The sequence below is a fragment of the Mobula hypostoma genome, chromosome 6, assembly GCF_963921235.1.
Source record: "Mobula hypostoma chromosome 6, sMobHyp1.1, whole genome shotgun sequence".
Taxonomy (NCBI): Eukaryota; Metazoa; Chordata; class Chondrichthyes; order Myliobatiformes; family Myliobatidae; genus Mobula; species Mobula hypostoma.
Window position 1 is genome coordinate 192,469,834 of NC_086102.1, and position 25,920 is coordinate 192,495,753.

Genomic DNA, 25,920 nt, shown 5'->3' on the forward strand with positions numbered 1-25,920 from the left:
TTTTGTAAATGAGGATTTGGGTACAATTTAGAAAATATTTTGGTTTATTGAATTTTTCACTTCCCAGTCCCATTTTTTTCTAACTTTTTTTGAACCATCTATGTCTGATGTAGTTTTTAAAGAGTGGAATAGATTGGGTGTTAAATATTTTCATGATTTGTTTGTTGGAGATAGTCTCTCTTCATTTGAACAACTGTCAGTTAAGTATAGCCTCCTGAGAACTCACTTTTATCGATATTTACAAGTTAGAGACTTTTTGCATTCTCAAGTACATACGTTTCCAAAAAGTCCAGATAAAAATTTACTTGATTTAATTTTTAATTTGAAACCCTTCCATAGTGCATCTATGTCTAATATTTATGGTATGTTGTTGGGAATGGGAAATACTCCTTTCGATAAAATTAAAAATCTTTGGGAAGAAGATTTACAGATTTCAATTTCTGAGGACACTTGGAATAAAATTTTTAAATTGGTTAATACCTCATCATTATGTGCCCGTCATTCCCTTCTACAATTTAAAGTGGTTCATGGAGCCCATATGTCTAAAAAGTTCTCTCATTTTTATTCAGATATATCTCCCTATTGTGATAGATGTAACAATGGAGGTGCTTCACTAATCCATATGTTTTGGACTTGTCCGAGTCTTTAAAAATATTGGAAGGAAGTATTTCAAACTTTTTCAGTGCTTTTTAAAGTAAATTTTAAACCTAACCCTTCAACTGCCTTATTTGGTATTGTTGGAGGAGGTGATATTATTTTGGAGACACGTGATCTGCATATTTTGGCCTTTATTTCTCTCATAGCCAGGAGGGCATTGTTGTTTAGGTGGAAGGATGTCACTCCACCTATTCATAGTCATTGGTTACATGATGTTATGTCATGCTTAAATTTAGAGAAGATTCGCTGTTCAATTTCTGAACCCAGACAAGATTTTTTTAATATTGTGGGGACCTTGAATTATTTTCAAAATCTTTGATTTGCTATTAAGCACAGATGTTGGCTAATAAGTTTTACTATATGTTAAGGGTTTTTTTCCTTTTTTTTTTAACCTAACAGCTGCTTTTTTTCTGATAGTGGGTTTTTTTTGTATAATAAAATTATCTCTTTTCAATATTATGTTTAAATTTAATTTGTATGGATTTGGGGTAATTACACTTTAGCTGTGATTTCAATGTATTGTAATTGATATATATATTATATATCCTACTATACTCTGTACAGGTGTCCCCTGCTTTTCGAACGTTCGCTTTACGAAACCTCACTGTTACGAAAGACCTGTTTTCGCTTTCAGAAGGTGTTTTCACTGTTACGAAGAAAGGCAGCGTGCGAAAAAAGCAAGTGCGCTCCAAGCAGCCGCTCTCCCCCCGGATTCGGAACGGCAATGCTTAAACACGTTGCATTGAGCAGCCGTTAGCAAGATGAGTTCTAAGGTGTCAGAAAAGCCTGAGAGAGCTCGTAAGGGTGTTACACTTAGCCTAAAACTAGACATAATTAAGCATTTCGATTGTGGTGAACGAAGCAAGGAGAAAGTGAGTTTGGCTTGTGGAAGCTGACGAAGATGATGTTGAAGAGGTTTTCGCATCCCATGACCAAGAACTGATAGATGAAGGGCTGATGCAATTGGAAGAGGAAAGGATAACAATCGAAACCGAATGCAGTAGCGAAAGTGGAGCAACTGCGTGAGATTTTCGCTGCAATGATAAAGTACGACTTTAATTTTGAAAGGGTAAGTAGGTTTAGGGGATATTTGCAGGATGGTTTGATTGCTTACAAACAACTGTATGATCGAAAAATGCGTGGGGCTCAGCAGTCAAGCAAGCCTTCCACATCAGCCACAGCAGACGACGAACTTCTACCTTGGACATCAAGGCGGGCAGTCATAGGAGAAGATGAGCTGCCTGCCCTGATCGACGATGAGATGACACCCCCGTGTCCCACCACCCCAACCCCTGGGCCCCGGACAGATACTGTACCGATTCGCGGAGAATGCAGCGGTAGCCGGGAGGCACACAGCACATCTTTAAGAAAAAAGCCAAAATAAACATGCTAATTAATTAGGTGCTGTCTAGCGCGTAATTGTCAGCCTGGATCAGAGGCGATGCAATCGCCTCTGATCTGCGCCGACATTTACGTGCCGTGCAGCACCTAATTAATTAGCATGTTTATTTCGGCTTTTTTCTTAAAGATGTGCTGTGTGCCTCCCGGCTACTGCTGCATTCTTCACGGCAGTGTATTGGGTCGGCGGCCCGGACGGTGGGGGCCACTGCACCACCCCAACCTGCGACGACTCAGTCTAACACACCATCACCAGTGTGCTCGGCGCTGTCTTCCCAATTCCAGTAAGTGATACTACACTGTACATACATTATTTCTGCTTATATAGGCTGTGTATTTTTACGTGTTATTTGGTAGATTTGGCAGCTTCATAGTTTAAAGGTTACTGGAGAGGGTGTTTCTGCCGAGTGCGCTTGCATGCGATTTTCGCTACGGAGATCTGTGCAGGCAATTGTTTTAGAGAAGTATTTCTACTTTATGTAGGCTGTGTATTTATCATGTCATTCCTGCTTTTACTATATGTTACTGTTATTTTAGGTGTTATGTGTTATTTGGCATGATTTGGTAGGTTATTTTTGGGTCTGCGAATGCTCACAAAATTTTCCCATATAAATAAATGGTAATTGCTTCGCTTTACGACATTTTGGCTTACGAACAGTTTCATGGGAACGCTGTACCTTCGGATGGCAGGGGAAACCTGTATTCTTTTATGTAAGAAATTAATAAAAATATTGAAAAAGAAAGAAAAAGAAATTACCTAGGTTTACCCATAGCCCTCTATTTTTCTGAGCTCCATGTACCTGTCCAAGCGTCTCTTAAAAGAGCCTATCGTATCCGCCTTCATTGCCGTCGCCGGCAGCCCATTCCACTCACTCACCACTCTCTGCGTAAGGAAAACTTACTCCTAACGTCTTCTCTACACCTACTACCAAGCACCTTAAAACTGCCCTCTCATGCTAGTATTCCAGCCCTGCGAAAAAGCCTCTGACTATCCAAACGTTCAATGCCCCTCATCATCTGGTACACCTCTATCAGATCACCTCTCATCCTACGTCGCTCCAAGGGAAAAAGGCCAAGCTCACTCAACCTGTTCTCATAAGGCATGCTCCCCAATCCAGGCAACATCCGTGTAAATCTCCTCTGCACCCTTTCTATGGTTTCTGCATCCTTCCTATAGTGAGGCGACCAGAACTGAGGACAGTACTCCAAGTAGGGTCTCACCAGGGTCCTACGTAGCTGCAACATTACCTCTCGGCTCTTAACTCAATACCACGGTTGGTGAAGGCCAATGCACCGTATGCCTTCTTAACCACAGAGTCAACCTGTGTAGCTGCTTTGAGTGTCCTGTGGACTCGGACCCCAAGATCCCTCTGATCCTCCACACTGCCAAGAGTCTTACCATTAATGCTATATTATGCCATCATATTTGACCTACCAAAATGAACCACCTCACACTTACCTGGGTTGAACTCCATCTGCCACTTCTCAGCCCAGTTTTGCATCCTATCAATGTCCTGCTGTAACCTCTGACGGCCACAGTGGAAGGATGGGTTTCATAAATTTGCTGATGACACTATCCACAACACCCCCAACCGTGGTGTCCTCAGCAAGTTTACTAACCCATCCTTCCACTTCCTCATCCAGGCCATTTATAAAATTCACAAAGAGTAGGGGTCCCGGAACAGATTCCTGAGACACACCGCTGGTGACCGACCTCTATGCAGAATATGACCCGTCTACAACCACTCCTTGTCTTCTATGGGCAAGCCAGTTCTGGATCCACAAGGCAATGGCCCCTTGGATCCCATGCCTCCTTACTTTCTCAATTAGCCTTGCATGGTGTACCTTATCAAATGCCTTGCTGAAATCCATATATACTACATATACTGCTCCACCTTCATCAGTGTGTTCAGTCACATCCTTAATAATTCAATCAGGCTCGTAAGGCACAACTTCCCTTTGACAAAGCCATGCTGACTATTCCTAATCATATTATGCCTCTCCAAATGTTCGTAAATCCTGCCTGTCAGGATCTTCTGCATCAACTTACCAACTGCTGAAGTAAGACTCACCGGTTTATAATTTCCTGGGCTATCTCTACTCCCTTTCTTGAATAATGGAACATCCTCAACCCTCCAATCCTCTGGAACTCTCCCATCCCCACTGATGATGCAAAGATCATCGCCAGAGGCTCAGGAGTCTCCTCCCTTGCCTCCCACAGTAGCCTGGGGTACATCTCGTCCGGTCCTGGTGACTTACCCAACTTGTTAAGATATTGGTATACTGTTCACTGCAAACAATCTTGCAGTAAGGGAAATTGTTTGGAGAAAGAAAACAAGAAAAGAAACTACCAAAGAAATTATATGATGGATTCTGTAATCTGCATTTTAAAAAAACTCATGGAGCTACAGATTAAATTTGCTGGGATATGATGCATTTAATCTTTTGAGTACAAGTGGAGGGCAGGAATAAAACAGACAATGTTATATCTTTTGTAAAAACTTTTATTTTTAATTTTAAGATGCTGAATTGTTGCATTGAGAGGAAAAGAGCAAGAGATGGTGGAAAGAAACAGATGACAGAAAATGTAATGGTCGCTTCAGCAGAGAGAAGGCTGTCAAATAACACCAGCAAAGGGACAACAGAGTGTATGGATAATAAAGGTTTTGAAAAGGAAAGCAAAGAATCATCTCAGCAGAAATCATGGGACTCGTGGAGTGACAGTGAGGATGAGTTTTTTGAGTGTGTGAGTGACACAGAAGAGTTGAAGGAAAGTAGACAGGAGAGTGAAACAAAAGAAGGGACGACAAAAGGTGACAAAAATAATGAAGGTGCAAAGAAAGATGTCCAAAAGTACAGACCGGATGGACGCTTGCATCAGCATGGCAAACTGACACTCCTTCTCACGGGAGATCCACTTTATATTCCACTTACACAGGTAAAACTATTATCATCTTTCTTTCCTTTTTAAACTGAATATACAGACAATGATACTGTGTGTCAAGGCCCTTCATATTGGTCTGTAGATATATAACATCTTTGATCACTCCATGTATAAATTTAACATCCACTGCTATGCTTGGCAGAAGGTCATTTATCTGATTCTAGACTTGGCTCATTTTGCTGATGCCAGATGAGCTAATAGTTGAGACCCTGCGTCAATAAAAAAAGCACTGAGTGTGATTTCCACCCTTAATTCCCTGTATTTGTGTGGACAAGGTGCATGGATATGTTTTGAGGAATGAAAATTTAATTGTGTGCAGCCGAGGATAGTGAGTATATGGAACAAACCTCCAGAGAAGTCGTAGAGGCAGGTTCCATGTAAAAATGCAATCCCATGTAAAAGATATTCAAACAGGGATGTGGCTAGGAAAGGTTTAAAGGTATATGGGCAAATGCGAGTAGCTCAGGTAGGGACCTTGGTCAGCATTTGGGCTGAGTTGTGCTGTAGGGTCTGCTTCTGTGTCATACATTATGTATTCTTGTATCCTGCTCTTAATGACTGTGTTAAAAAGAAAAGAGAAATGAGAGTGGATATAGGACTGCTAGAAAATGAGGCAGGAGAAAGAATAACGGGGAACAAGGAGATGGTGGATGAACTAAATAAGTATTTTGCGTCAGTCTTCACTGTGGAAGACACCAGTAGTGTGCCTGATGTTGTAGTGTTTGAAGGAAGAGAAGTGAGTGCAGTTACAAGAGAGAAGGTGCTCAAAAAGCTGAAAAACCTAAAGGCACCCAAGTCACCCATACCAGAGGAACTGCACCCTAGGGTCCTGAAAGAGGTAGCGTTGGACATTGTGGTGGCATTAGAAATGGAAAATTGCAAATGTTACTCCACTCTTTAAGAAAGGAGGCATGCAGCAGAAAGGAAATTATAGATCAGTAAGCCTGACCTTAGTGGTTGGGAAGATGTTGGAGTCAATTGTTAAGGATGAGGTGATGGAGTACTTGGTGACACAGGACAAGATAGTACAAAGTCAGTATGGTTTCCTTCAGGGAAAATCCTGCCTGACGAACTTGTTGGAATTCTTTGAGGAGATTACAATTAGGATAGATAAAGGGCATGCGGTGGATGTTGTATATTTGGACTTTCAGAAGGCCTTTGACAAGGGGCCACACATGAGGCTACTTACCAAGTTAAGAGCCCATGGTATTACAGAAAAGTTACTAACATAGAACATTGGCTGGTTGGTAGGAAGCAGCGAGTGGGAACAAAAGGACCCTTTTTTGGCTGGCTGCCAGTGACTATTGGTGTTCCGCTGGGTTCGCTGTTGGGACCACTTCTTTTTATGCTGTATATGAATGATTTAGATGACGGAATAGATGGCTCTGTTGCCAAGCTTGCAGATGATATGAAGATTGATGAAGGGTCAGGTAGTGTTGAGGAAACGGGCAGGATGCAGAAGAACTTAGACAAATTAGGAGAATGGGCAAGAAATACAATGTTGGAAAATGCATGGTCATGCACTTTGGTAGTAGAAATAAATGTGCACTGGTGAGGCCTCACCTTGAGTATTGTGAACAGTTTTGGGCCCCTCATCTGAGAAAAGATTTGTTGGTGTTGGAGAGGGTCCAGAGGAGGTTCACAAGGATGATTCCAGGAATGAAAGGTCTATCATACGAGGAACATTTGATGGCTCTGGGTCTGTACTCACCGGAATTCAGAAGGATGAGGAGGGATCTCATTGAAACCTTTCAAATGTTAAACGGCCTAGACAGAGTAGATGTGGAAAGGATGTTTCCTATGGTGGGAGAATCTTAGGACAAGAGGGCATAGCCTCAGGACAGAGGGGCGCCCTTTCAAAACAGAGGTGCAGAGAAATTTCTTTAGGCAAAGGGTGGTGATTTTGTGGAACTTGTTGCCACATGCAGCTGTGGAGGTCAGGTCGTTAGGTGTATTTAAGGCAGAGATTGATAGGTTCTTGATTGGACATGGCATGAAGAAGACCAGGAACTAGGGTTGTGGATGAGGGGAAAAAAAAGGATCAGCCATGATTGAATGGCGGAGCAGACTCAATTTGCCAGATGGCCTATTTCTGCTCTTATGTCTTATGGAATAAGGTAGATGAACTCGTGGAACAATTAGAGATTGGTCAGTCTGACATTATGAGTATCATGAGTCATGGCTGAAAAGTGATCATGGTTGAGATCAAAGGGTATACTTTGTAGCGAAAGGACAAGCAGGAAGGCATAGGCAGAGGTGTGGCCCTGTCAGTAAGAGATGGAATTACATGTTTAGAAAGAGGTGACGTAGGGTCAGAGAATGTTGAATCTTGGGTGGAGTTAAGAAACTGCAAGGGTAAAAAAACCATTGTGGGAATCATATATAGGCCTACAAATAGTAACTAAGATGTGGGGTTGAGATTGCAAAGGAAGCTGGAAAAGGCTTGTAATAAGGATTATGAGACAATTGTCATGGGGGTCTTCAATATGCAAGGGGATTGGGAAAATCAAGTTGGTGTCAGATCACAAGAGAGGAAATTTGTTGAATGCCTATGAGATGGCTTTTTGAGAGCAGCTTGTGTTTGTGCTTGAGCCTACTAAGGCAAAGGCTATCTTAGAATGGCTATGTGTAATAACCCAGGTTTTTAGTCAGCTTAACGTAAAGGAACCCTTAGGAGGTAATGATAATATTAAATTCATACTTCAATTTGAGAGTGAGAAGCATAACTCGTATGTATCAGTATTGCAATGGAATAAAGTGAATTACAGAGGTATCAGAGAGGAGCTTGCCCGGATGGATTGGAGGAGGATACTGGCAGGGATGATGGCAGATCAGAGGTGACTGAAGTTTCTAGATATAGTTCACAAGTCACATGACACTTATGTCCCAGAGAAGAAGTAGTTCTGTAATGGCAGGGCTAGGCAACGGTGGCTGACAAAGGAAATTAAGGATTGCGTAAAAGCCAGTGAAAGGGCATATGAGGTAGTAAAAATGAGTGGGAAGTTGGATGATTGGGAAGCTTTTAAAATCCAACAAAAGCCGATTATAAAAGCTTTAAGAAGGGAAAAGATGAGGGCAAAGTAGCTAATAATACCAAGCAGGGTAGTGCAAGTTTTATCAGTTACATAAAAAATAAAAGGGAGGTGAGAGTTGATGTTGGACCCCTGGAAAATGATGCTGGTGAGGTAGTGATGGGGGACAAAGAAATGGCAGATGAACTTAATGAGCACTTTGCATCAGTCTTCACTGTGGAAGATACTAGCTGTATGCCAGAGGGCCATGAGTGTCAAGGAGCAGGCATGAGTGCCATTGCTATTACAAAGGAAAATGTACTAAAAAGGTCTTAAGGTGGTAAGTCACTAGGACAGGCGGACTACAGCCCAGAATCCTGAAAGAGGTTGCTGAAGAGATACCATTTACATTGATCATGATCTTTCAAGAATTACTTGATTCTGGCATGGTCCCAGAGGACTGGAAAATTGCGAAAATGACTTCACTCATTAAGAAGCCAGGAAGACAAAAAAGAGAATATTATAAGCCAGTAAGCCTAACCTCAGTGGTTGGGGAAGTGTTGGACACCATTATTAAGGATGAGGTTTCGGGGGAACTCAGCAGGCCAGGCAGCATTTATGGAAAAGGGACACAGTCAATGCTTTGTGCCAGACCCTTCATCAGGACTGAGGGGACAAAGGCTGAGGAGTAGATTTAAAAGGTGCGGGGAGGGGAGAGAGAAACACAAGGTGATAGGTGAAACCTGAAGGGGGAGGGATGACATAAAGAGCTGGGAAGTTGATCGGTGAAGGAGATACAGGGCTGGAGAAAGGGGAGAAAGGGGAGTCTGATGGAAGAGGACAGAAGGCCATGGAAGAAAGAAAAGGGGGAAGGAGCACCAGTGGGAGGCGATGGGCAGGCAAGGAGATAAGGTGAGAGAAGGTAAAGGGGATGGGGAATGGTGAGGTGGGGGTGAATTCCCAAAAGTTTGAGAAATTGATGTTCATGTCACCAGGTTGGAGGCTATCCAGACGGAATTTAAGGTGTTGTTCCTCCAACCTAAGTGTGGCCTCCTCACGACAGTGGAGGAGGCCATGGATAGACATTTTAGAAGTGGAATTAAAATGGGTGGCCACTGGGAGATCCCACTTTTTCTGGCAGACAGAGCATAGGTGCTCAGTGAAGTCGTCTCCCAGTCTATGTCAGGTCTCACTGATTTACAGGAGGCCACACCAGTGGCACTGGACACAGTATATGACCCCAACAGACTCACAGGTGAAGTGTCGCCTCACCTGGTATGACTGTTTGGGGCCCTGGATTCGCCGACCACCTACGCACCGTCCATCAGAAAAAGTGTCCTATTTCAATTCCACCTCATTTCCATTCCAATATGTCTGTCCATGGCCGCCTCCACTGTCGCGATGACACCACACTTAGGTTGGAGGAACAACACCTTATATTCCGTCTGGATAGGAGAGGCAGTGGATGTCATTTACTTAATTTTCAGAAGGCATTTGATAGAGTGCCTTACATAAGGCTGCGTAACAAGATAAAATCATTTCGTGTTACAAGAAATATACTGGCATGGACAGAGGAATGGCTGACAGGCAGGAGGCAATGAGTGGGAATAAAGGGGGTCTTCTCTGGTTGGCTGCCCGTGACTAGAGGTGTTCAGGGGTCAGTATTGGAACCACTACTTTTCACGTTTGTCAATGAGTTAGATAGTAGAATTGATGGCTTTGTGGCAAAGTTTGCAGATGATATGTAGATAGGTGCAGGGTAGGTAGTGTTGAGGAAGCAATGTGATTGCAGCAGGCCTTGCACAAATTGGAAGAATCAGCAATAAAGTGGCTGATGGAATACAGTGTTCGTAAATGTATGAGAATGCATTTTGGTAAAAGGAACAATAGTGTAGACTTTTATCTAAATGGGGAGAAAATTGAAGCATCAGAGGTGCAGAGGTTCTTGGAAGTCCTCGTGCAAGAGTCCCAGGTTGAGTCTGTGATAAAGAAGGCAAATGCAATGTTGGCATTTACTTCAAGGGGAATAGAATATAAAAGCAAGGAGATAATGCTGAGGCTTTATAAGACAGTAGACAGGACACACTTCGAGTATTGTCGACATTTTCGGGCTCCTTGTATCAGAGAGGATGTATTGTCATTGGAGAGAGTCCAGAGGAGGTTCACAGGAAGATTCTGGGATTGAAGGGGTTAACATATGAGGAGTGTTCAGCAGCTTTGGGCCTGTACTCACTGGAATTTAGAAGAATGTGGGCGGCTCTCATTGAAACCTACTGAGTGTTGAAAGGACTAGATAAGATGGATGTTGAGAGGATGTATCCTATGGTGGTGGTATCCAGAACTAGAGGACACAGCCTCAAAATTGAGGGGTGACCTTTTGAACAGAAGTTAGGAGGAATTTTTTTTTTTAGCCAAAGAGTGGTGAATATATGGAATGCTCTGCCACAGACTGCAGTTGAGGCCAAGTCCGTGGGTATATTTAAAGCAGAGGTTGATAGATTCCTAATTGGTTGGGTCCTCAAGGGATATGGTGAGACAGCAGGTGTATGGGGTTGAATGGGATCTGGGATCAGACATGAAATAACAGAGTGGGCTTGATGGGCTGAATGGCCTAAATCTGCTCCTATGTCTTGTCTTCTCCTTCCCACATCTCCTTCCTTGCACATCATAGGAATCAAAGCTTAATTTACTAAAACTTTTCTCTATCAGGAACCAGCACCAATGACAGAAGATGTACTAGAAGAACAATCAGAGGTATTAGCCAAACTGGGAACTTCAGCTGAAGGAGCACATCTGCGTGCTAGAATGCAGAGTGCTTGTTTGCTGTCAGACATGGAATCCTTCAAGGTAAAATTCCTTCTGATAATTTTGTCTACATCCTAAACAACAGGAATTCTGCAGATGCTGGAAATTCAAGTAACACACATCAAAGTTGCTGGTGAACGCAGTAGGCCAGGCAGCATCTCTAGGAAGAGGTAGAGTCGATGTTTCAGGCCGAGACCCTTCGTCAGGACTAACTGAAGGAAGAGCTAGTAAGAGATTTGACAGTGGAGGGGGGATAGGCAGATCCGAAATGATAGGAGAAGACAGGAGGGGGAGGGATGGAGCCAGGAGCTGGACAGGTGATTGGCAAAGGGGATATGAGAGGATCATGAAACAGGAGGTCCAGGGAGAAAGACAAGGGAGGGAGAACCCAGAGGATGGAGAAGGAGTATAGTCAGAGGGACAGAGGGAGAAGAAGGAGAGTGAGAGGAAGAATGTGTGTATAAAAATAAATAACAGATGGGGTACGAGGGGGAGGTGGGTCTTTAGCAGAAGTTAGAGAAGTCGATGTTCATACCATCAGGTTGGAGGCTACCCAGACGGAATATAAGGTGTTGTTCCTCCAACCTGAGTGTGGCTTCATCTTTACAGTAGAGGAGGCCGTGGATAGACATGTCTGAATGGGAATGGGATGTGGAATTAAAATGTGTGGCCTCTGGGAGATCCTGCTTTCTCTGGCGGACAGAGCGTAGATGTTCAGCAAAGCGGTCTCCCAGTCTGTGTCGGGTCTCGCCAATATATAGAAGGCCACATCGGGAGCACCGGACGCAGTATATCACCCCAGCCTCACCTGGAAGGACTGTCTGGGGCCCTGAATGGTGGTAAGGGAGGAAATGTAAGGGCATGTGCAGCGCTTGTTCCGCTTACAAGGATAAGTGCCAGGAGGGAGATCAGTGGGGAGGGATGGGGGGGACGAATGGACAAGGGAGTTGCGTAGGGAGCAATCCCTGCGGAAAACAGAGCGAAGGGGGGAGGGAAAGATGTGCTTAGTGGTGGGATTCCGTTGGAGGTGTCCGAAGTTATGGAGAATAATACGTTGGACCCGGAGGCTGGTGGGGTGGTAGGTGAGGACCAGGGGGACCCTATTCCTAGTGGGGTGGCGGGAGGATGGGGCTCTCAGGATGAGGCTTTTCATTCCAGGACGAGGGAGATGTCCTCTTTTTTTAAAGAAAGGGGCTTCCCTTCCTCCGCTATCAACTCTGCTCTCAAGCGCATCTCCCCCATTTCATGTACATCTGCTCTCACTCCATCCTCCTGCTTCCCCACTAGGAATAAGGTCCCCCTGGTCCTCACCTACCACCCCACCAGCCTCCGGGTCCAACATATTATTCTCCGTAACTTCCGCCACCTCCAACGGGATCCCACCACTTAGCACATCTTTTCCTCCCCCCCCCCACCCGCTTTCTGCAGGGATCGCTCCCTACGCAACTCCCTTGTCCATTCGTCCCCCCCATCCCTCCCCACTGATCTCCCTCCTGGCACTTATCCTTGTAAGTGGAACAAGTGCTGCACATGCCCTTACACTTCCTCCCTTACCACCATTCAGGGCCCCAGACAGTCCTTCCAGGTGAGGCGACACTTCACCTGTGAGTCGGCTGGGGTGATATACTGCGTCCGGTGCTCCCGATCTGGCCTTCTATATATTGGCGAGACCCGACGCAGACTGGGAGACCGCTTTGCTGAACACCTGTACTCTGTCGCCAGAGAAAGCAGGATCTCCCAGAGGCCACACATTTTAATTCCGCATCCCATTCCCATTCAGACATGTCTATCCACGGCCTCCTCTACTGTAAAGATGAAGCCACACTCAGGTTGGAGGAAGAACACCTTATATTCTGGGTAGCCTCCAACCTGATGGCATGAACATCAACTTCTCCAGCTTCTGCTAATGCCCCACCTCCCCTCGTACCCCATCCGTTATTTATTTTTATACACACATTCTTTCTCTCACTCTTCTTCTTCTCTCTCTGTCCCTCTGACTATACTCCTTGCCCATTCTCTGGGTTCTCCCCCCCCCCCCAACTCTCCAGACCTCCAGGTCTTTCTCTCCAGACCTCCTGTCCATGATTCTCTCATATCCCCTTTGCCAATCACCTGTCCAGCTCTTGGCTCCATCCCTCCCCCTCCTGTCTTCTCCTATCATTTTGGATCTCCCCCTCCCCCTCCCACGTTCAAATCTCTTACTAACTCTTCCTTCAGTTAGTCCTGACAAAGGGTCTCGGCCCGAAACGTCAACTGTACCTCTTCCTAGAGATGCTGCCTGGCCTGCTGCATTCACCAGCATCTTTGATGTGTGTTGCTTGTCTACATCCGTATGATTTAGTAACTACTAGCTGAAGTTCCCCTCTACTTCTGGGTATCTATTAGACCCCTTGTGATCTGTATAGGATGGGACAATAATATTCAACAACATTTGGAGGAAAGGATATTAGATAGAAGTATAATCTATTGATTTTATTGACCAGTATTAAATAAAAAAATGTTAAAGTAAATGAAAATCAAACTATGAATTTTAGTTATTTAACAAAATGTAACTCAGGTGTAGAATAATAATTTTATGACCCATTTGATTTGTTTATTAGGCTGCAAATCCAGGCTGTTGTTTGGAAGATTTTGTGAGGTGGTACTCTCCACGTGATTATGTTGAAGAAGAATTCACTGATGAAGTAGGTGACAAGGTTCTCAGGGGAGAGTTGAGTGCTAGAATGAAAATCCCTGGTAACATGTGGGTGGAAGTATGGGAAACAGCAAAGCCAACTCCTGCTCGACGACAAAGGCGTCTTTTTGATGACACAAGGGAGGCTGAGAAGGTACGACTGGCAAATTCTAACTTTAACAATAATGTAATGAAGGAATGTAAAAATAGCGTAAAAAAGGTAGAAGTAAATATGAAGGAAGACTGCAGCCCACCTGAAAGATACTAGTAAATAATTGTGGACCAAAAGCTAAGTATAAATTGGAGAGCAGAAAGGAACTTGCATATAAAACTAAGACAGGCGTAAGCAGAATGTTGGAATGGGAAATAAACAAAAGCAGGTTCTGCAATATTATTGTAATAGTAATAATACCCACAACTAGAAAAGTTGTGATAATATTCATACTTGTTGCAGTTCAGAAGGATGAAAGAGTTATACGAGGAATGTTTGATGGCTCTGGGTCCGTACTCACTGGAATTTAGAAGGATGAGGTGGATCTCATTGAAACCTTATGAATGTTTAAAGGCTTAGTCAGAGTCGATGCAGAAAGGATGTGTCCCACGGTGGGGAAGTCTGGGACAAGACCATAAGAAAAAGTAGGAGAAGTAAGCCATTTGGCTCATCGAGTCTGCTCCACCGTTCAGTCAGGGGCACATCCAATTATTCCAGTCATCCCCACCCTGCTGCCTTCTCCCCCATAACTTTTGATACCCTGGCTAATCAAGAACATATCTGTCTCTGCCTTAAGTGCCAGAGGGTGGTGAATTTGTGAGGTTTATAACCACAGGCATCTGTGAAAGCCAGATCTTTGGGTGTCTTTAAGCAGAGCTTGATCGATTCTTGATTGGCCACAGCATCAAAGGTTACGGGGAGGAGGCTGAGGAAGGGAAAAGAGGATCAATCATGATTGAATAGCAGAGCAGACGCTATGGGCCAAATGGCCTAATTCTGCTCCTGTGTCTTAGTCTTATGGTCTTGTATATATAAAAAAATTATTTGACTTCATATGTACCAATGAAACTTATGAACAATTTTGTTAAAATTTTGGTTTTTGACAGAAGGTAAAACGTATCTCTTATCTAAAGGAGAAATTACAAATGACCTGTCAAAATATTGTCCAATTACTTGTTTTCAAACTAAACATAAAACATCATACACCTTGCAACTAAGCACCACTCACTTAGATAACCACAGTATATTTACAGAAGAGTAGATAGGAAGCTGTAAGGGTATGAAAGGGTGTAAAGAACAGCTGATTAATAGATTCTGTAATTCTAAGTGAAGCCGGGTGAAAAAGCAGAAAACTTCCATGTTGTTAAACTGACTACCAAAATGCATCTGATTCTGTCCCAAATTCTCAGTTAATTGAAGTTCTTAATATATATAAACTACACCCAAAACTTCGTGGAATTTGTACGACGTTTGACGAAGCATTATCACACTATAATCACCCTATCTGTTAACAACCATAAAAGAAACGAACACCGTTATCAAAATAAACTCAGGCATTTTCCAGGGCAACTCGCTAAGGCCACAGGTTTTGTCCAGCATTAAACTCTTATCTGATTTGCTGAATTGGACCAAAAACTGGGTATCAAATCAGAGAGGGTGTACAGGAGTGAGACACATCAGCTTGTTGAATGGTGTCGTAGAAGCAAGTTGCACTCAACGTCAGTAAGACCGAAAAACTGATTGTGGACTTCAGAATGGGAATACACAGTAGTCCCCTGAGAGGGATCAGAATTACCATCAACAGATCACTTGCAATACTAGAGGCAGCACACACTGGATGATTGGTACACCACCATCAAGAATGCCTACCATGCTATTCCACACCCTCACTTCAGGAAGTCTGATTACCTCGCTGTACTTCTACTCCCTGAGTATAGGCAGAGACTGAAGACTGCAGCACCAGTAGTGAGGACCAAGAAGGTGTGGACAAGGGGAGCACAGGAGCACCTACAGGACTGCTTTGAATCGGTGGACTAGACTGTATTCAGACTATATTGAATCTGGATGAGTTTGCTGCAGTTGTTACAAACTTCATTAAAACTTGTGTGGATGAGTATGTGCCTACAAAGACTTGCTGTACATTCCCAAACAAAAGCCGTGGATGAACTAGGAGATGCGTCGTCTACTGAAGGCTAGATGTATGGCATTCAAGTCTGGTGTCCCAGGCCTCTACCAGGAAACCAGCTATGACTTGCAGAGGGCTATTTCAAGGGCAAAGAGACAATTTCGAACAAGGTTGGAGGTTACATCGGATGTACAACAACTCTGGCAAGGGTTTCAGTATATTACTTCCTACAAAGTGAAACCCAGTAGCATGAATGGCAGCGATGCTTCACTACCAGATGAACTCAACGCCTTCCATGCCTGCTTTGAAAGGGAGAATACAACTACAGCTGTGAAAATCCCTGCTGCACCTGATGACCCTGTGATCTCTGTCTCAGAGGCCGATGCTAGGTTGCCTTTGAAGAGAGTGAACCCTCACAAGGCGAAAGGTCCTGACAGAGTACCTGGTAAGCTATGTTCCCTCTAAGCTGTGCGCGCACAGACACGTTTTTCAACCAGCGCACAAAGGAAATTCATGTGCGCACAAAAGGTTAGTTACCTAAAATAATGTAGTAATTAATAATTATACTTATTGAAAATAATCTCTTAGCTAAGTGTTTCTGTTAACTAGTTAGTCTGTTTTTCAAATACCACAATGCACGTCACTAATTTACGTCACCTCACCGATCCTGTTCTGGTTTGTACAGCTGCATCACGGCGACAGCCATCTTTGGCAGACAGTGTTCATATCGTACAGTTTACAAAGATCTGTTTCAAATCCTGCAGATAACTTACTAAGTCTTTATTGAAAAAGATCAGTCAAATGACCCTGTGGCTAAATACTGTCACGAGAAATTTAATAAATATCACATACAAAGTAGCTTTACAGGTTTTAAGTGATGTCTTTGATGAACTGGCTGCACTGTGCAAGATTCTGCAAAAGAGTGGCCTGACACCGACTGATTCACTTCATATTGCACAAGACAAAATTAACAAGATAAGAAAGCAGTATCTGGGAGATAATGTTTCGTGGAGTGACAAAGTTAAAGTTTTGCTAAGTCAACAATTTGAAGAAACCGTCCCAGTAGATGCAAGTTCGCTGTTGATTTTTATAAATGGTCTTTTTGTTCATTTAGAAGAAAGGTTTCCTGAAGATGAGGTACAAGAATGGTCAGCTTTTGATTTCTCCACAATTGCAGATTGTGACTTCACGTTTGGCGATGAACAAGTTAATGCCTTGTGTCTAAAATATCATGATTTTCTAGCTGAGAGTACTGTAATAGTTGGACAGTTTAATGATTTCAATTTTTCCGTGCAAGAAAAAGTTAAATCCAAACTGATTTCAAACTTTGCCCAAATGATGGCATTTGTACTTCAAGATGAACAGTTTTGCGAGCTTGCACAGTTGATGGACATTGCATCTAGTGCGGACTATGAGCGAGATTTTAGCCTAATGGATCAACTCAGAAACAAGCTGAGAAACCGTTTAGGTGAATGTCATTTGGATATGTTAATGAGAATCAAAAGCTATCAATTGGATAGAAGTTCTATTAGTCTAGATAGAGTTTACAAAGAATGGGTAAATGCCAAAGACAAGAGAGAGAAAAAATAACAGCGACTTAAATATGTATGTTATTTTGTTATTATTCTGTGCAGTTTTATGTCAAATATTTTGTAAATCTACGTATACTGTGCCATGTGTGCATTCAGTGCACACATACCTTTGTCACGGAAAAAATTTGCACAACGTAAGGTTTTTGTGCACACTACTAAATATTAGAGGAAACATTGTTGGTAAGCTCCAAAAACCTGTGCCAACCAACTGGCGGGAGTAATCAAGGACATTTTCAACCTCTCACTGCTATAGGGTGAAGTTCCCCTTTACTTCAAAAAGGCAACAATTAAACCAGTGCCTAAGAAGAATAATGTGGGCTGCCTTAATGACCATCGCCCGGTTGCACTCATATCTACAGTGATGAAATGGTTTGAGACGTAGGTCATGACTGGACTGAACTCCTGCCTCAGCAAGGACCTGGACCCATTACAATTTGTCTATCGCCACAATAGGTCAGCTCCATCTTGGGCACTAACCTACAAAGTACCCAGGACATCTTCAAGGAGTGGTGTCTCAGAAAGGCAGCATCCATTATTAAGGACCTCCAGCACCCAGGGCATGCCCTTTTCTCACTGTTACCATCAGGTAGGAGATACAGAAGCCTGAAGGCACACACTCAGTGATTGAAGAACAGCTTCTTCCCCTCTGCCAACTGATTCCTGAAAGGACTTTGAAGCTTTGGACACTACCTCACTTTTTTAATATACAGTATTTCTGTTTTTGCACATTTTTAAATAATCTATTCAATATACGTAATTGATTTACTTGTTTATTTATTATTAAATTTAATTTTATTTATTCTTCTCTTTGCTAGATTATGTATCGCATTGAACTGCTGCTGCTAAGTTAACAAATTTCACATCACATGCTGGTGATAATGACTCTGATTCTAATACTGAGAGATACGGTTGGAGTAGATATGGAGAGGATGTTTCCATTAATAGAAGATCCTGGGATCAGAGGGCGCAGCCTCAGAATTAAAGGCCCCCCCTCTAAAACTGAGAGAAGAAGCAATTTTGTGCGCATGTGGGTGGTGGATCTGTGGATCCATTGCTATAGATGGCAATGGATGCCAAGTTTGTGGATCTATTTAAGGCAGAATTTGATAGGTTCTTGATTGTTAAGAACGTTAATAGTTATGGGGAAGACGGCAGGAGAATGGGAATGAAAATATCAGCCATGATTGAATGACAGAGCAGACTCATTGGACCAAACTCCTGTGTGATTGAATGTGTTGTCACTTTTGCTCATGTCTGTTTGTGTTGAGGTAAAAGAACTTATCAAAGCTCACTAAAGTACAGCAGATATGTATTCAACATGATTATGGTTTTAAGTTTCTTGAGCATGATGAGACACTAAAGATTTTTTTCCTGCATGTAGGTAATTTATGTACTATTCTTAGGAAGCAAGGTGAAGCAATTTTAGAATGTTTAGTTGTTATTTTAGTCATGTTCTAATTGATATCTGTCTACAGATTTTGATGTATGAATTAAGTTAACAGGACGTATGTTTTCTGCCAGGTCCTTCACTATTTAGTTGGTTTGAAGCCTGCAGATTTGACTAGACACTTACTGCCTTGCGTCTTGCATGCAGCACTGCTGAAGATTAAGGATGAAGGTGAATATATGTAATTGCTTGTGAATGGGAAAATACAGAATTCCATAATTGTTGATCTAACTAGTTTACTAATGATCTTAATTAGCTGTTTACTGTTAACAGAACTTTGTACATTGTTTTCTCATTGTGCTTCCAGTCTTAATGATCCTACTATTTTGTTTCCCACCTTCAGAGTCTGTAGAAGATATCCCATCTGTAAAAAAATTAATTCAGCAGATCATTACTCAAGCTGGCAAATTATTAAGATATTCAAACCCTGACATCAAAAAATTAGAAGTAAGTTTTGTTCATTCTCTCTTGAACTAAAAGTGCCTTTCAAAAATTGAGAAATGTAACTGTGTGATATATTTTTTTAGGAAATAATTAGTCAAATAATATCTGCAGAAGCTATTATTGCAAGATCACGATCACTCCAAGCCAAGTTTGGAATTAAGAAACACGAAAAGGACGATGAACATGTGGAATTGGAAAGGTAAATGTTGTGGTATATTGTTATATTATCCATTTTCCAACTGGTAACCGATAATTTGATTTAATATACTGAACGTTTCGCTGATTCTGTAAATCAGAGATGGGCAGTGAATATTTTTGTGCAGTTTATGAGAGGAAGCTAGATAAATGGAAAGATTTTAATCAAGTATTTACTGTTATGTACAGTAAGTAACCTGGGATTGATGTAATCATCTAAGAACAGAATATTGTATTCCTTGGGTTTATTTTTCACATTTGGTCTCAGTACCAGGGACCCGGCTGACCTTGAGTGCTGAGTGTGTGGAATTGCATGTCCTTCCCGTGACAATGTGGATTTTGCCGAAGAGTCCACACGTCTATTTCTACTACTCAAGTGCAAGACCATGCATTTTCCAACATTGTAATTCATTTGCCACTTCCTTGCTTATTCTCTGAGTCTGTCTAAGACCTTCTGCATCCTACCTATTTCCTCAACACTACCTACCCCTCCAGCAATCTTCATATCATCTGCAAACTTGTCAACAAAGCCACCTACTCCATCTAAGTCATTTATATACAGCATAAAAAGAAGTGGTCCCAACACCGACCCCTGCAGAACACCACCTGTCACTGGCAGCCAACCAAAAAAGGATCCTTTTATTGCCACTCGCTGCTTCCTACCAATCAGCCACTGTTCTAACCATGTTAGTAACTTTCCTGTAATACCATGGGCTCTTAACTTGGTAAGTAGCCTCATGTGGCACCTTGTCAAAGTTCTTCTGAAAGTCCAAATATACAACATCCACTGCATCCCCTCTATCAATACTACTTGTAATCTCCTCAAAGGATTCCAACAGGTTCATCAGGCATGATTCTCCCTGAAGGAAACCATGCTGACTTAGTACAATCTTGTCCTGTGTCACCAAGTACTCCATCACCTCATCCTTAACAATTGACCCCAACATCTTCCCAACCACTGACGTCTGGCTAACTGATCTATAATTTTCTTTCTGCTGCCTTCCTGCTGTCTTAAGGAGTGAAGTAACATTTGCAATTTTCCAGTGGTGCCCTGCCACCAAACACATCTTTACCTCCCCCACCCCCACCCCACCCACACACACAGTCTCCCTGTGCCACAGGGATTGCTCCCTCCATGATTCTCTTGTCCATTCATCACTGACCCATTCATCTCCCTCCTGACACGCTCCTGCAAGCAACAAAAATGCTACACCTGCCTAATCAGCTCCTCCCTTCCCTCCACTCAGGGCCCCAGACAGTCCTTCCAAGTGAGGTAACACTTCGCCTGCAGAACTGTTGCGGTCGTCTGTTATATCTGGTGCACCTGAAGAGGCCTCCTCTATATTGGTGAGACCCGATGTAAATTGGGGCACCATTTTGTCCAGTACCTCCGCACCATCTGCCAAAAGTGGAATTTCCCAGTGACTAGCTGTTTTAATTTCTGCCCTCATTCCTGTTCCTACATTGTTTTGCCGTGATGAGGGCGCTCTCAGGGCAGAGGAGCAACAGCTTATATTTTATTTAGATGGCCTCCAACCTGATGGTATGAATATCAATTTCTCCTTCCGTTATTTTTTCCCTCTCGCCTCTTGTCTCTTCCCACCTGCCTGTCACCTCCCCTTGGGTCCCCTCCTCTTTCACTTCCTCCTATGGTGCACTCTCTTCTGCTAACAGATCCCTTCCTCCCCAGCCCTTTACCTTTCCCACCTGTCTGGCTTCACCTATCACCTTCCAGCTATACTCCTTCCCCTCCACCATCTTTTTATTCCAGTGGTCCCCCTTTCCCGTCCTGATAATGGTCTCAGCCCAAATGTCAAAATGTATTAATTTCCTTGGATGCTGAGTTCTTCTAGCATTTTGTGTGTGTTGCTCATGATTGGAAACTTTGTGATTCACCATCTTAATATTTTATTAGGTTTGTGAGCTGTCTTTTAGACCAGCCAGAAGTGCTTGTAAATGGAGCAGGAGGAGGGCCTACAGGGAACACCATTTACAAACTATTTGTTAATGCACAGAGGGTAAGAATAAACTGAAATTGTGTATCTAGGTTTGATTCTGAAATTAGTTAGTGAATGATCTTTAAAATGGAATAAGGTACTTAGTGAAGAAATGGATACAGCATTTTTAAACACTATACTAAACAGAAACACATTGCCTGGCTTTTGAAAGCATCTTTGTAACTTACTGGAAGGGAGATTCACATATGTTGCAACACATGGGTGTTACATTTCATTTTTACGATAATGTTCTGTGCAACACTCCTTGGACAATGTCACTTGAACCGTTCAACCTTTTTAAAAAAAAATCAGGTGCCCAGTTTGTCTAGTACCATGCCTTACAGCAAGGTCAAATTATCTTTCTCCCTGCCTGTGTCAATTGTTCTTTCAAGGTAAGGTAAAATTTTAGGGAGGGATCAATTTCCCATTTTAAAAAATTGAACAGTTGGTTTGATTTTTGACATTAAAACGACAATCAGTCATGAGAAATTCATGATATTCACTATTTGTAAAGTGTTGTAACAGGGATTGTAAACAAAAGTAACCTCACAAATACATTGTTAGACATTCTGCCCTAAGCTAAATGGACAGTAGTTTCACTGAATACAAACATTTTCAATTGAAAAGAATAATACTTCCCTACTTTTCAGAAGGAACAAAATGTGTTTAGTTGCTCAAGTGACTGCTCTGTGTCAGAGTTGTTCAGATTAAGAATTGAACCAAATATTCTGCCATTGTCCTCATATGGTGAAGTGCATTTGGAATTTAAGTAATCCTATATCTAGACTTATTGCTGTTCCTGCTTTATATTATAAGTGTTCTTTTGTTCTCTATTCCTCATATATCTGGAGAACAAAACCAACTTGTTTTACCAAGAGAAATGCAACTGTACATGGATCGTAAAGTGCATGCCCTGTATTGTAACTATCAATATATTAGACAAGGACAGCAAGTCTTAAAGTTCATGTTTCTCGTGTAAGTAAGGTCCAATGCCAGCAATGTGAATAAACTTCAAACAAAAAAATGTCATAGTTGAAAGATTAAATATTCAGTGATAAATAATAATGAAAACTGCAACATGTAAATACTAATCAGCATGTTATTTCTGAGGTGACAAGATGTGCATTTTTTTCTTGCTGATCGACAGCTTGTTCATTTTAATGGGTTCCACTGTGTAACCAAAGAAAACATACCCAGGATCTTTAAACATGATGCCCAAATGTAGCAATGGGCAGTTTGGCAAATAGTTTCTTAGTAAAGGTCTGCATCTGAATAAGTTGTTTTTAGGTTTATTCCCCTTTCATGAATTTAATAAAAAAGCATCTCTCGTAGATCATTACAGTCAGTAGTCTTTTTGGATAAATCTATGTAAACTTTGCTCCATGTAATGGAGCTAGATTTGCCCATTCCTTGCAAAATTGCTCAAGCGGTGCTGGGTTAGTTGGGGAGCGGCAGAGGACAGCAATCTTGTGGTCTTGCCAGAGATGTTTGATCGGGTTAAGGTTGGGACTCTGGGCCACTGAAGGACATCAATTTTCTTCATTTGGAACCAACCCTTGGTTACTCTGGCAGTACTGCTGAAAGACAGACTTCCTCCCCAGTTTAGCAGTATACATCATCCCATCAATTCTGACCAGATTTCTGAAAAGCATGCACGTAGCATCATGCTACCTCCACCATACTTTACAGCAGGGATGGTGTTACCTGGCTGTTGTGCGGGGGAATTAAGGGTTATGGGAAAAAGGCAGGTAGGTGGAGATGAGTTCATGGCCAGATCAGCCATGATCTTATTGAATGGTGGAGCAGGCTCGACGGGCCAGATGGCTGCCTCCTGCTCCTATTCCTTACGGTTTTATGTTCTTATGTTCAGTATTAGATTTACACCACTCAGACCAAATAGTTTTGAGCCTTCCACGTCTTAATAGTATGTCCTAAGTGATGGTAGCATCATGCTATGGGGACGCTTTTCTGGTGATGATTGATGGGAAGATGAATGCTGCTAAATAGAGAGAGAGAGAGAGAGAGAGAGCCTGGTTAAAATCTGATGGCGTCTGCCCAGAAAGCTTAAACTGGGGAGGAAGTTTGTCTTTCAGCAGGACAATGACCCAAAGCACACTGCCAGAGCAACCATGGAGTGGCTTCAAATGAATAAAAATGATGTCCTTGAGTAGCCCAGTCAGAGTCCTGACCTTAAATCTAACTAACATCTCTGGCAAGACCTCAAGATTGTTGTCTACTGGCACTCCCCAACTAACCTAGCATAACTTGAGCAATTTTGTAAGAAGGAATGGGCAAATCTTGTTCCATTACATTGTGCAAAGCTAATAGAGCCTGCTGGTTGTAATAGCTTTGAGATGTGGTTCAACCAAGTACTGAGCAAAGGGATGAATACTTTTGAACTACTGACATTTCAGTTCTCGAATTTTTAGTTTTTCATGCTTTACAATTTTCACCGTATATTTTTGGTGGGAGGTGCTGTGGGGGAGAAAAAGGAGCATGTGATTCACATAAAAACTCAGTTAAGTTGATCAGAATTCCTTGGTTGTAATACAAGGGTTGTGGGATGAATACTTTTTCAGGGTACTGTATATAGTAACTGACAATGAATAACTTGTATAAATAATGATAATTTTATCATGTTACTAAATAACTATGTTTTAGTGTTTTGTATTTCCTTGAGGTATTTTAACCTTTTGACCATCTGATTTGATTTTTCCTTTCATCATTGATTTTTTCCTAACACGACTTTTATTTCACCCCTTCTCAAGCTTTCTGAATCTACTGAAGAGGTAACAACCAACTGTTCTCTTCCAGCACCCTTCATGTCATGCCTCATGTAGATGCACTTTTCTTTTGGGGAGAATGCATAAATGGCAGCCATGTAGCATTCGTTCCAGTTTGATTTCTCTAATTTCTATTTGTTAATATAACCCATCTGCTTTAATGGATCAGGCCATTTGGATAATATTTATCATTATAGAAATTATTTCCCCATGGGTTTAAATACTATTGAAATGGAACCATTCATATTCTAATCCAGTTACAATTTTTCCTTTGCCTTTCATAATGCTCACTCGCTGTTTAGCATTTGAACTTGTTTAGAATGTTCATTCAAACTTCATTTGGGGAAAGAGCATTCATTTTAAAAACTGCAAATCTGCAATTGGAGCTTGAGATATAGAGGGGTTTTTTTTAAATCCAAGGCTTCCTAAACAAAGTAATTTTATCAATATCAATTTTAGCATCTACATGTTTGGCTAATTTCATATCCAGCTGTCACATGAAATTCTGTACCTATAATTCTTGTTTTGAGTTATTTTTGTAAATAAAAGCTATCATTATCAATACTTTGCTAGTAAATCAATTGCAAATACTGACCAGGTTTCTTTTCCTATATTGGTAAAAAAAAATCTCTTCTATCTTCAAGGCTCCAACTCTGAGTCCAGTTGATGATGAACCCGTAAAGCAAAGTTCTACTGATGAGCACAAATCAAGCCCAGGAGCAGCATCAGAATTTCCTCTGCCAACTGGACGAGAAATAATTCTTCGGACAACTGTGCCTCGCCCTGCTCCATACTCAAGGTCTTTACCACAACGCATGTACTGTGTTTTGTTAAAAGATGAATTCCGTCTAGCTGGTGCGTTTTCATCCGACACGTCATTCTTCTGATATAGATAATTTAATTAAAATATGATCATTCACAACTACTTTGGTGTCGTTCCTACATTTTACACACTTTAGTAAATAAACATGCTTTAGCTGAAGTTGCTAAGTTTCTCAAAGTTAATCTAGTACTTCATTAATATTCAAGGACATGCACACTAGCAGTGATTCTGGTAGAATTTCACAATAGAAAGAACTTGACAAAAGCAGAAGTGTTTGAACAATGTTTCAAAACAAAAGTAACTGTAGTTATATATGATCAAATGTAAAATGTTACTTATAAACTTAACTCTGTATTGAATATGTCTGACAGTCATTACTTCATTGAATGGTCTGCTGAGTGCAGGACAGAACTTACTGCAGTCCTGGAGAGAGTTTGGAATGGCCACAAAAGATCCCAGCTTGTACCTTGTATTCAACAGTAGTATAAGTTTTCTGGTGTAGGTGCTTTAAAATATTTTTATTGCATCAATAAATCATACAAATTACGAATAGTATTGTAGTCAAAAATGTGGTTACAATTCAGTAATAGCAAAAATGTATTACCTCTGCAGAGCAGAATTATTTGTTATTTTAATTTACAAAAACAATGTTTGTTCAACAATTGAGCCCAAGTTGAGGCTCAGACCACCTTTAGTTTGATGAAAAGTAAACCTCTACCTGCATCCACAGCAAGAACACACAAAAGAAGGTAAGTTGCAGTGAATTTTTGGCTACTCAGACTCTGTTTAACCATGTGTAATCACAATGCATTTTTTATCCTTTGGAATATTCATGTTGCTCACAAGGAATTTGTTCTCTTTCACAATATTGTGTATAAAATGATGAGAGGCATTGATCGTGTAAAGGATGACTGGAGACTTATCCTGATTGCAGAGGCTTTAATAAAGATGGAAGGTGGAGAGTAGATGGTTTGTTACAGTTGTGATTAGTGTGCAAGGGAGTGACAGCACTACCAGGGAGAGTAGGGAAGCA

General features: G+C 41.8%; 1 protein-coding gene across 4 annotated transcripts in view; it reads left to right on the forward strand.

Annotated features, from left to right (window-relative positions):
• Positions 1 to 25,638, forward strand: part of rab3gap1 (RAB3 GTPase activating protein subunit 1) — a 135,029-nt gene extending 109,391 nt beyond the window's left edge. For 2 of the 4 annotated variants that reach the window (XM_063052500.1, XM_063052503.1), the window contains 9 exons: positions 4,577 to 4,993; positions 10,720 to 10,857; positions 13,416 to 13,643; positions 18,720 to 18,816; positions 18,989 to 19,092; positions 19,173 to 19,288; positions 21,200 to 21,302; positions 24,050 to 24,070; positions 24,709 to 25,638. In XM_063052500.1, coding sequence (XP_062908570.1) covers positions 4,577 to 4,993; positions 10,720 to 10,857; positions 13,416 to 13,643; positions 18,720 to 18,816; positions 18,989 to 19,092; positions 19,173 to 19,288; positions 21,200 to 21,302; positions 24,050 to 24,070; positions 24,709 to 24,951 — 1,467 coding nt within the window. In that variant the 3' untranslated portion in view covers positions 24,952 to 25,638. The remainder of the gene's footprint in view (positions 1 to 4,576; positions 4,994 to 10,719; positions 10,858 to 13,415; positions 13,644 to 18,719; positions 18,817 to 18,988; positions 19,093 to 19,172; positions 19,289 to 21,199; positions 21,303 to 24,049; positions 24,071 to 24,708) is intronic. The other 2 variants (XM_063052504.1, XM_063052501.1) reach the window with 2 other exon arrangements.
• Positions 25,639 to 25,920: the final 282 nt, after the last annotated feature.